Raw genomic sequence first — 12,386 nt, forward strand, 5'->3', positions numbered from 1 at the left:
ATATGTGTCATACATGCCACACATGTCATACCTGTTGCACATGTCACACATGCCACATATGTCACACATGTTGTAGATGTCATATATGTTATATGTGACACATGCCACATATGTCATACATGCCACACATGTCATAGATGTCATACATGCCACACATGTCATACATTTCATACATGCCATGCATGTCATACATGTCAAGCAAGTTGCCCAGTTCCTCAACGCTAAAACTGTAAGATCCTGAAATTTCAAAGAATTCTATAAAATGCACCTGGACTAACTCCCTACCCAAAAATTAATCCCCACGGAAACAAAACCTCTCTGAGGCCTTCAATAACCAAATCATCCTTAGACTTCCAGAGGAAGTCTGAGATTCTGAATGACTTTCAATTCAAGAGACAATTTCAAATCTATCAGCCTCAACTTAACATCTTGTCATTTCTGGAGTAGATTTCTCCTCCAATGAATCCTTCCGTGACTGGCAGTGTGTGGCAGAGCCCTGCACCCAGAGCAGAACACAACGCTGTGTCTGAGAATTACTGCTCCTTTGTAAACAGTGCAGGCTCCAACTGGGCAAACTGCCTCACAACTGGCTCCTCTCCTACTGAGCCTGCAACAACTCAAGTCCCTGGAATCGTTCTGTTCTACTGCTTCTAGAATCAGCAGGCCACCTGAGTCCTGTCTACGAATACCTGAGTGTGTGTGCCCAGGTCAGAATATCAATCGTGGCCCCATGGGCTCTGTTTGAGTCAAATAAGTTTCTCTGGCCTGGAAAATCTAAGCATGGAATTAGTGTTTCCATGAAAAACATTTTCCAGGTCCCAAATAAATATCCCACAGTGTGTATTGGAGGATATCCCGTTTGTAAACCTGGGGCTATTGATGATTCCCTGGCAGGAACTCACAACCAGGGATAGAAAATGTCCCCAGTGGTACCTAAAAGTGCCTGTGCAACAGGCTACTGGCAAACCAATACCTTGGGCCTGTATTCTCTTAGCACTTCCTGTGTGAGTACAACAAGAGGAAGTCTTAGGGAAACATGCTGCCCTCTTGCCCTAGGGACACACAACCAGGAAAGGAGACAGGAGGCTGCTAGCATCCCTTAGCTCTAGAGACCTGCTGCACCATCAAACTTCCATTTCCTCCTCCAAACTCCACCCCAGGGACTCACCAGGGAGGAACTTGGGTCCTGTCAGGCCACCTGGGCTTCAGGCCCATAAAACTTTATAGTCATGATGGCTATATGTTGCAGCTCCCTCTTGGGTCCCATGCTAGTGATTTCCAGATGTGCAAGAAAACAGAGAGAACTGAGACCTGCCTCAGTATCACATTTGACATGTCAGAGGGGCAGGGACCATCATCTTAGGTCCTTTTGAAGACTTTAACCACATTAGTGGGAGTGTTAGGTAATAGTGCCAGGCCAAGATTTCTGTGGTGCAATCAAGTACCCTGAGATGCTGGAATAATAGTGGTCCGTGTGTGTGTGTGTGTGTGTGTGTGTGTGTGTGTGTGTGTGTGTGTGCGATGGATGGATGGATATATAGGTGTGTGGATGATTGGATGGATGGATGGATGGATGGATATATAGGTGTGTGGATGATTGGATGGATGGATGGATGGATGGATGGATGGAGACCAGGCTCAATCTCTGGAGCCTGCTGACCTGTGCTCAAACTACAACTAAAGCAAATGTTCGTGCCCCAGTTTCCTCAAGTGCACAATGGGATCACAGCTTTACCTAATTCAGGCTCAGAGTGACTTACTGTGCTCAAGATGGTTCTGGCTGACAATGAACACGCACTAGGTAAATGACAGTTCCTGGATGTTCTTCACACTGGAAATTGCCCTGAACACAATACGTTCCTCAGATCTAACTCATCTGTGAGATGGCCAACCAAACATTGTCACTGAAATAATTCCATGTTTTGTTGAGTGACACGTTCAGGGTGACTATGTGCACACATCCCTCTTCCAAGTCTCTGCTGTGTGAGTCGGGGCAGGGTAAGTCCCAACCTCAGCCTTCCATAGGAGAAGGCCATAGGTGGGCCGTAGACTAGGTGGGTGTGGCACACCTGCTTATTTTTGGCAGCCTCAGAATAGTCTTCTGACTGACTCCTTCCCATACCGCCCTGTCCCTCTTTGACACCTGAACACAAAGGCCCTTTTACACATTTACTTCTCCTTACCACAAAGTCCAAAATACACCGAATCTCAGCTGTCCAAATATTTTTCAGGACAGGTCATTAAATGAATATGAATTTGTTCAGATATGTCACCCAACAGGATGAAAGAGGCTTTGGGACAACAGTAAGAAGCTGGGGTCACCAAAGTAATAATAATATACTCAGCATGGTAGCCTTTATGCTGAGGAAAATTTAAAACAACATTTTAAGAACTTTGGGCAAAACCCAAAGTTTTGGGCAGCATCTTTTTAAAAAGGAAAATAACACATTGTTGATTTTCACCAGCAGGTGGCAGTAGAGCAATAAGGGTAAAATAACAATGTTTAAAGATCATAATGAAGGACTCCATGGCAGGAGACTATCTCACCCAACAAAAGATGACTGGTCTTTTCTATCCTTACCTGTGCTCTCCCCAGAAGCTCAAAGGCATGAAGAGCTTTTGTCTCCTAAAGGACGTTTGTCCTGCTGGGCTTGGAACTACTAAATCACTCAAAAGGAGTCTTTTTTTTTTTTTTTTTTTTTTTTTTTTTTTTTTCTGTATACAAAGAGGCCAGGGAAATTTGAAAAGGTTAGCACACTCTTGTATGTCCAGCTTTAGTGGTAGGACCTGGATTTAACCTGCTTAAGGGCAGGAATCTGGAGGCAGGAGCTGATGCAGAGACCATGGAGGGTGCAGCTTACTGGCTTGCTCCCTGTGGCTTCCTCAGCCTGCTTTCTTATAGACCCCAGGACCACCGTTCACAACAGGAGGGCTGGCTCCTCCCCTGTCATCGCTAATTAAGAAAATGCCTTACAGCTAGATCTCATGGAGTCATTTTCTCAAAGGAGGTTCCCTCCTTTCAGATAACTCTAGCTTGTGTCAAGTTGACAAAAACCAGTCAGCACACTCGATTGAAGCACACAGTAAGAGGAAACTCAGAAACTGATGGAAGGGGTCGGCTCTGGAAAAAAAAAATCCACACAGGCGGAACAGTGTAATTAACATAACATCAGTCACATACTGAATGGTTAGTAAGTATGGACCAGTGGGTGGGAAAATGACTGAGCCAGTGGACCGGTCAAGCATTAGCTCAGAATACTTCAGACAGTTACAAGGAAAAGAATTCCAGGTTCTCAGTAGTATAAGACAAGGTTAGCACACTCTACTTTGTTTGAGTAGATGGTGACTCCTGGTCTCCAGAAGCAATAAGTACCAGCCAGCCGCTAATGTGGTAGGGACTGTATGACAGTATGCTAGGTGCATTGGACAAGATGAGCCTTTTGGGAATAGTCACACCTCTCAGTACAGAGGGAATGAAGTACATACCTTTGGTTTTAAGATTGCCTTGTGGGAGAAACAATCCCAAGAATTTCACACTGCTTCCTCCAGAATCTGAGCCCCATCTTCCACCAGTGCAGCTTCTGCCTGGACTGGGAAGCCACACCATAGGAATTTCGCTGAGGAGCTTATGCTGGTTTGGTTTTAGTAACTTTGTTTCCTTTTATTGAAATTCAGAAGAGATGGACTCGTGGAAGTCTGGACCAGTCCTTTTAGATTCAGGTAAGCTCCATCTGACCTCTTCACACCATTCAGACCAGAAACACAGCATCTGGAGGGCCTAACAGCTCACCTGGTAGTTCAGGTGGTCCAGCCCAGCCAAAGTAAAGAGTTTCTCCAGGGACTTTCAGGTCCAGGGATGGGGCTACCAAACTTTCCTAGGGATGCCTGGGCAGTATTGCTTTTCCAAAAGGGAGAGAGAAGGCATGAAGACAAAGGCTGGAGTAAGTGATTTCACTGCAAGATGGGTTTAGACCCTCACTTCTTCTGGCAGCACACACTGTAGTTCTTTATTTCAGTCTGCTCTGGGAAAATGGTATTCAGAAGGGCTGCCTGCTGGTGGTGCATGCCTTTAGTCCTGGCATTCAGGTGGCTGATGCAGTTTGCGTCCAGTCTGGTCTATATAGTGAGCTCCAGACCAACCAAGGCTACATAGTAAGATCTTGTCTTTAAAAATAAAATAAAATAAAAAATTTTTAAAAGAAAGAAAAAGGAAAATAGTATGAGGTTTTCCATTTTCATCAATGTGTGGGGGAGGGTGTGTGGATGTGTGTATGATTCACTGAATACCACATTAAATATTTGACCCTCTAACAAAGCCTTCCAGTTCTTGGTAAGAAGCAAGATTTTACTGGCAAGGTGAGACAGGGATATGAAGGGCCCAACCTCTGAACTTAACACACACACACACACACACACACACACACACACACACACACACACAATGTAGAGCATTGAGACATGTCCCTGCAAAGCATCTGGCTGAGAAATCCTGTTGAACACCCAGAACAGTATTTCCAAATGATGTGAGGAGGTGAGGCAAGCTGGCTGACCTTTAACAGGAAGATGAAATCATGTGCTTTGAACACACAGAGAGAGAGAGAGAGAGAGAGAGAGAGAGAGAGAGAGAGAGAGAGAGAGAGAGAGAGAGAGAGAGCTCACTGCAATTAAGAGCAGAAACAGACCTCCACACCTGCCCCCTCAGCAGGAAACTTCCAGAACTAGGCATCCTGAAAACTGGGAGACCTGCTTCCTGCACATGGTTGCTGCCTCTGAGAAACCCACTGGTCACAGCCATCCTAAGAGATCCATGTGTACTGTGTTTGTGGCTTATTGTCACCCTCTGTGTCCACAGCCCTAATAAGCCATCCTACCCCTACCTAGCTGAACCTCACCCTCACACAACCTCTCTAAACATGAGCGTACTGCATCTCTGCCTCCAGCCTGAAGGTCGGGGGGTGGGGGGGTGAGAGGCTGTCTTCCCTCCCCTTTTATTTGAACTGTATTCCCCTCCGGTACACACACAACCTTTTCCAGATTGCCCTCACATGTCTAACTCATCTTTGTTCAATGCCTCTGTCACCAAAATTTGGCCAAGGACCCATATGTACCGAGCATAGGAAAGCTTTGGATGAGCCGGACTCATTTTTGTTTTTTGTTTTTTTACCTCAAATTTTTCAGAATTTTAAAGAATGATAATCTATACCAACACATTCGTAATGTTTTCACATAAATAAACCAGGACTCAGAAAGAACTAGTTAAAATGAAAGCAGAACAGGCCCCCTGAATACCCAACAGAGCACCCTTGGGCAGGCTGTCGGGACTTATTTTTCTCAGGATGGGCCTGGTGCAGAGAAGAAGCAGCTCTAAGCCAAGCTCCAGGGTTGGGTATGAATGTCTGCTCTGTCCCATTCTCTGGGGTAAGGCCAGGTGCTTCCTCTGCTTGGAAATCACAACAGCTTTTACTTCTTTTCCAGGGTTGGTGCCAAAAGAAGAACTCAGCACACAGTCTTTGGAGCCGGTGTCGCAGGGAGACCCGAGTGAGTTCACTGAGAGTGGGAAGCCCGGGGGTGGTTTTAACATCTCTCGCCTCTGCGCACTGACTTCCGTTCAGACCCTGCGCACTGACTTCCTTTCAGACCCACCTCTCTCCTACCACAGATCTGTTTAGCTTCTGTCTTCTGACACTTTGTTCTAAGGAGAATGGAGAGCTTTTTGAAGGATTTCAAGTATATGCATGAGGGGGAGAGGATCAAGGGTTTTTTTTCAGTCACTATGACAACGGGGCAAAGAATGGGAAGGGATGGGGGCAAGGGTGGATGAAAAGAATTGACACGCTGATCGGCAGGGGTGGGGTACCACGGAGTAATGGAAGATGAGCTTTGGAGTTAGCCAGAAATTAGAGAAATTGGCAGAGTCAAGAGATATAGAAAAAGAAGAATCTATAGGGTTGGGGTGGGGCGAGAGACAGGACAATTAAAAATGACATCTGCAGGACTCCGGGGACCAGTCACTCAGCTGGCAAAGGCATTTGTTGCAAAGCCTAACAGCCTGGGTTCTGTCCATGGTGGAGAGAAGCTGCTCCCAGGAGTCATCCTCTGAGCTACACACTGCCAGCGTACGTATGCTCTCCCACACGCACTCGGTAAACACATAGGTCTAATTCATATTGTAAAAGAATGACCCTTGTGCAACTGGATAAATGTCCTGTGGTGAGGAACACAGGTTGGACCAGAGTTGGGGACAAGAAGGCTGTCTATTTCTGCCATTGGCCGAGATATTCAGTCCAGTAACAAGAGGTAAATACTCGAGATGGGACGACTCAGTCAGATTCAGAGTGAGGGAAGAAGATGACAGTGAATATACATATTCTGTCATTCTTCATCAAGTTAAAGAGAAAAAAGAATGTTAAATGGGTAATAAATTCCTCAAAAAAAAAAAAAATTTAGTGTTGCAAGATGAACTGTGGTTCAAAGCAGAGACTCGATTATGTAGCTGTTACCTGGGCTGTAGGTAAGGTTGAAACATACAGAGGACACACCATGAGCCTCGGTAGGCAGGGCAGAAAATACAAGGGAGTATCACAAAGGAGGGTCTGGGGAGACAAGGGACAAGGAGAAGTGTAGTCCCTTCCAATATACCAAAAGATAGCACTTACAAATCCTCCTAAAGCCGCCGCCAGTGGGCCGTCTCACCTCTGCTGTTCATAAGAAACACCTGAAGATGTTTTGAGACCACAGATGACCATCTCTTGCCTCATACCCATCGTGTCACACTCTCGCTCCACCTTGTGACTTTCCATATGATCAGAGGACCAACAGCATCAGCAAGTCACCCTGAGACTCTGAAGCAAAGGTAGAGCCAGAGCCTCCATCCCAGACCCACTGACTGAGTCTGCAGCCAAAGTCACCAGCGGTCCTTGAGAGGGGCTCGCAGGTTATCTTGTGGGAAGTCGTAACACCTGTGACCTGTGCAGGCCTCTGATAGATATCACCCAAAGTCACAAAACATGGTGTATTATATAGCCCAAAGCATGATTTCATCTATAGAATTGCACCAAAGTAGCAATGTATCACAGAATTAGGAAAATTGGTGCATTGATTCCTTGAGACACCACACGTGACCTTCCATCCTCATCCGAAACCTTTCCTGTAGCCTTAAATAAGACAGCAATACTGAACACCTCCTGGCACAATTCCACCCATTAATACTGACGTCAATCTCACATCAGCCTGCTGTCTTTCCACAGAAGAAACCCGCTGGGTCTTAGCCTGCATATGCCATGGGATAGAAGCCTAGTCATTAAGATATTAAGTTTAGAGGCAGGGGCTTTTACTCAGTAATAGAATATTGGCCTAGAAAGTGCAACAAGGCCTTGCGTTTGGTCCCAGTGATGAAAAAAAAAAAAAAAAATCCTGGGAAGGGTAACAAAGGAGACTTCTGTGTCTGCCATCAACAATCAGGCCAGAGAGCCAGAAGAACTAGTGGATAAATTGCTTGCTTCAAAACTGAACACATTGTTCCTGAACATAGTTCAAGATGTAAAAAATGAGCAAAATGTCCTTGAGGAACCCAAACGGATGCTACCAAATCCATGTACTGTTATCGCGGAAAATAAATGAAGAGGGGAAACCCCATTGTCCCCTCCTAGAATCGATTTTCCTCTATCTTAAAAGGCAATATCGAACTAATCTCCTGGCATCTAGAAGGAAAACCTTTGTTCAGGAGTGTTTCTCAAACTTAGGGGTCATATTTAAAGGCAAATCTGATTCTCTACATTTGAGTGGTTCCCGTGAATCCATATTTCCCATATCCTGTTGGCGTTGGTAAACTGAAACCCCTGAAGACCATTACTGCCACCTGCTGGCTATAATACACATTGCAAAGCAAGGCCTAGACAAACATGCGTTGACCATCAGAAAGAAGCCTTATAGCAGTTCTCTGTCTTCTGCTTCATCTCTGTCTTTAGTGTCTTTAAGCCACATTTGGATTTCCTTTGTTTCCTGAAATCTTCATCTCAGGGGTTATGCGTAGGTGTAGGCACCATGGGAGACACCAGCTGGACAGGGAAGGCTAAAAGGCACCCATAGACTGGGGCAAAAAGTTCCGAGATTTGCTGAAGAGCTAAGACACAAAATAGATGGAGTAGAGGCAGACAAGCATCTCTGAGGTCTCCTCAAAACCTCCTCTGGTTTCAATAGCCGTTTCAGCACGTTCTCAGGTTCAACTTTCCACCCTCGAATTTGCATCATGACGCATCAGTAATCATTTCTAACCAATTTTGTTTCAAACTTCGTCAGCTCAGAAGCATTTACCTATACCACTTTTGTTAATGGAGGACAGGCAACGCCAGCCCCAAGGAAGCCATGCACAATTTAGGACATGTGCAGTTTCTTCCCCCGCCCACAAGGGGGTGCGGGCCATTGGGTGTTCTTGGATGCTGTAGATCAAAATTCTTTATTCTCCTGTCTCCCTTGGAAGTGTTTCTGAAATATTCTTGTCTCCCAAGTGCATTAGTTCAATAATCCATTCTTCATTTTGAAATTAATCTTAAGGCTATATGAACTCCAGTAAGGGCTTCAGCTCAGCAATGAACAGTCAGTTTTATCATACTGAGTCAGTGCCACTCAGAGGAGGATATCAAACATGGATTTGCTAGCCGTGTAGCCTTTGTTGAAAGGTTGAAGCTGGCCTTCTGCCTGCCATGCCTCCTACAACTCTCATTGGCTTCCTACACAGCTAAACCACTTTACCCCTGGTTTTACTTTTCCACAGTTTTGACTGCTCGTCATCAACTGAGATCTAAAAACAATAAATGGAAAATTCTAGAAATAAATAACCCGCTGGGCAGTGGTGCCCCACGCCTTTAATCCCAGTACTTGGGAGGCAGAGGCAGGTGGATTTCTGAGTTTGAGGCTAGCCTGATCTACAGAGTGAGTTCCAGGACAGCCAGGGCTACACAGAAAAACCCTGTCTCAAAAAAAAACAAAACAAAAAAACCAACAACAACAAAAAAGTAACCTCCCCCAAAGTTTTATTAGTTTTTATTATAGTATACTGCCATAATCATTCTGCTTTGTTATTATTTATTGTCAGTCTGTTGGTGTGTGTAACTTATAAATTAAATTATATATATGTATATATGTATATATATGCTATACATAGTATAACTTATGTAATATACATTCATATATATAGTTTAATTCATACCAGTGAGTGTATGTCTAAATATTGCCCATATATATGTGAAAACTACTAAATTATATCATTTAATTCATATTTTCTCTATCTTTCCCTGAGAGGGAGCACTGAGAGGGAGCACTGAGAGTCAAGAGGCGTAGGTAGGAGCACTGAGAGCCAAGCGGAATCACAGCATCCTTTTCTATCCCTCAGACTGCAAAATTGACTTGTCATTCTTAATTGATGGGAGCACCAGCATCGGCAAGCGCCGCTTCCGGATCCAGAAGCAGTTCCTAGTGGACGTCGTCCAGGCTCTTGACATCGGCCCTGCCGGTCCTCTCGTGGGTGTTGTTCAGTACGGGTAAGTGTAACTCATGCTGAGCCTGGCTATCGCCGCACCCCTAACGTCAAGCCACAATGTGTCCTGAAGCACTGACACATTCTCTTCTCTAATGTAATATTTAAAAAAAAAAAAAAAAAAAAAAAAAACAAATGGAAGCAATCCAGCTGCCACTGAGGAAATATGAGCCTTCCCACAGGGAAGAAAAGGTTAATAATACATGCTCGTGATTGGTGTAGACAGTATTCGTTTGTAGGGATTAAGAGTACAGGTGCAAGCCATGAATAAACCGGTTAGGCTATCACCAGTTTCTTTATCTCTAAACAAAGAAAGCTAAATTCCCTTTAGCCTTGACTATGAAGACATTTGTTTGACAGGCTACAACCTAGATAAGATGCTAGCAGCCACGGTGCTTGCTTTAGGTTGTATTTTCTCTTCCCTCCAAACAACCTTTGGCTTTCCACACTGTATTGATAAAGTCCACCAGGTGACAAGGAATCCCTGGGCACAGAGAGGGGGCTCCACCAGTTGGCTGAGCACTGGGCTGACTGATCCTCATCCATCTTGTTATTTCATGAAGGGGAGGGCGTAAGGGGCCATAGCAACGCTCCAAACCTGAGCTTCTTTTCTCTAATTCGGAATAATAAATCAATCTTAGTTCAAATATAAATGTGTTTCTCCCTACCTCAGAGCCCAGACATGACAGATCATAACCAAAAGAACAAAACACACATAAATCTCCATCTGTACGCACATTTCAAACGGGCTGACTGATCAACAGCTATATATGCTAGCCATAAAGGGGAGTTGGTTACCCATGATGCTCCTCTCCTCACATACCTGTCGTTTAGCCCTTGGAATTGGAAAGCAAGACAGAGCTCAGCGCCCTTGCTCTAAAGCTTCAGTGACAGCAGTGCCATTCCTTCTGAATAAAAATAAGCATCCCAGTGCTCCAACCTGTATATTGTCGCCAGCTGGCAAGCATCCCGGGGGCGACCCGGAGCAGTGCGTTAGTTAGGTTGTGGTACAAAGACCTTAGCAGGTGTTTGGGTTGCTAGAAACATGCTAGTTACTCTACTGTGAGTTATGAAAAAAAAATAAGTGAAAATGCTTTCTTTGTCAAATAACTTATAACCTGTGTATTTCCAGAATTAAATTTGAATCCATTTGTTCCTCTCTTCTTATTCCTGTCAGGAAAAATTAGTAGCTTGGCTAACTGGCACTTATAAATAGTTAAGAGTCAATTATAAATAACCAAACGCTGCAAATGCCACCAATCAGTGTGTGTGACCTATTGTGTGGTTTTGACTTGGAATCTGGAAGAAAAAAAAAAAGAAAAGGTGGCTTTTTGGGTTAGCATTTTCTTGTTCTCCAAATGTCAACCCATTTTCATTCTGTTATTTTTTTAAGATAACAAACACAGCGCAAGCCTTCCTATAAAGAGCACATATAAGTATTTAGTGCCAGATGTCCTAGTCAGTTTTATTGGAGGAGTCAAAGCTTTGCTGTGTTAGCTTGCATCAAAAATAGCTGATTTAAAAGCTTGTGTGTACCTGGGTTTCTGGTGTGGTGGGAAAATAAGGTGATGAATATGTCGAGGGAAAAGAAGAATGACCGAAGAAGTGTTGTGTGCCGACAAAAATGAGGATTAAATAATAGATATGGAAGGGAAGCTAAAGCTATAGACGGCGGTGTGGATGGGGCCTCTGAGTTTATGTGCCAGCAACTTAACTCTCAGAGCAATGGTGATGCAAGGGGGCCACAGCCAGGCGTACTTAGCGATGGACACACTGGGGATGGCCAGGGGTACTTAGCGATGGACACACTGGGGATGGCCAGGGGTACTTAGCGATGGACACACTGGGGATGGCCAGGGGTACTTAGCAATGGACACACTGGGGATGGCCAGGGGTACTTAGTGATGGACACACTGGGGATGGCCAGGGGTACTTAGCGATGGACACACTGGGGATGGCCAGGGGTACTTAGCGATGGACACTGGGGATGGCCAGGGGTACTTAGTGAAGGACACACTGGGGATGGCCAGGGGTACTTAGTGATGGACACACTGGGGATGGCCAGGGGTACTTAGTGATGGACACACTGGGGATGGCCAGGGGTACTTAGCGATGGACACACTGGGGATGGCCAGGGGTACTTAGTGATGGACACACTGGGGATGGCCAGGCGTACTTAGTGATGGACACACTGGGGATGGCCAGGGGTACTTAGCGATGGACACACTGGGGATGGCCAGGGGTACTTAGCGATGGACACACTGGGGATGACCAGGCATACTTAGTGATGGACACACTGGGGATGGCCAGGGGTACTTAGCAATGGACACACTGGGGATGGCCAGGGGTACTTAGCAATGGACACACTGGGGATGGCCAGGGGTACTTAGCGATGGACACACTGGGGATGGCCAGGGGTACTTAGCAATGGACACACTGGGGATGGCCAGAGGTACTTAGTGATGGACACACTGGGGATGGCCAGGGGTACTTAGCAATGGACACTGGGGATGGCCAGGGGTACTTAGCAATGGACACTGGGGATGACCAGGGGTACTTAGCAACGGACACACTGGAGATGGCCAGGGGTACTTAGCAATGGACACACTGGAGATGGCCAGGTGTACTTAGCAATGGACACACTGGGGATGGCCAGGGGTACTTAGCAATGGACACTGGGGATGGCCAGGGGTACTTAGTGATGGACACACTGGGGATGGCCAGGGGTACTTAGCAATGGACACACTGGGGATGGCCAGGGGTACTTAGCAATGGACACACTGGGGATGGCCAGGGGTACTTAGTGATGGACACACTGGGGATGACCAGGGGTACTTAGCGATGGACACTG

The 12,386-nt window shown here is 45.6% G+C and overlaps 1 protein-coding gene across 5 annotated transcripts in view; it reads left to right on the forward strand.

Annotated features, from left to right (window-relative positions):
* Positions 1–12,386, forward strand: part of Vit (vitrin) — a 117,564-nt gene that overhangs the window by 78,648 nt on the left and 26,530 nt on the right. For 3 of the 5 annotated variants that reach the window (XM_034514414.2, XM_076942295.1, XM_034514412.2), the window contains 3 exons: positions 3,676–3,720; positions 5,476–5,538; positions 9,392–9,539. In XM_034514414.2, the coding sequence (XP_034370305.1) occupies positions 3,676–3,720; positions 5,476–5,538; positions 9,392–9,539 (256 nt within the window). The remainder of the gene's footprint in view (positions 1–3,675; positions 3,721–5,475; positions 5,539–9,391; positions 9,540–12,386) is intronic. The other 2 variants (XM_034514413.2, XM_034514415.2) reach the window with 1 other exon arrangement.

The sequence above is a fragment of the Arvicanthis niloticus genome, chromosome 11 (genome assembly GCF_011762505.2).
Source record: "Arvicanthis niloticus isolate mArvNil1 chromosome 11, mArvNil1.pat.X, whole genome shotgun sequence".
NCBI classification, from domain to species: Eukaryota; Metazoa; Chordata; class Mammalia; order Rodentia; family Muridae; genus Arvicanthis; species Arvicanthis niloticus.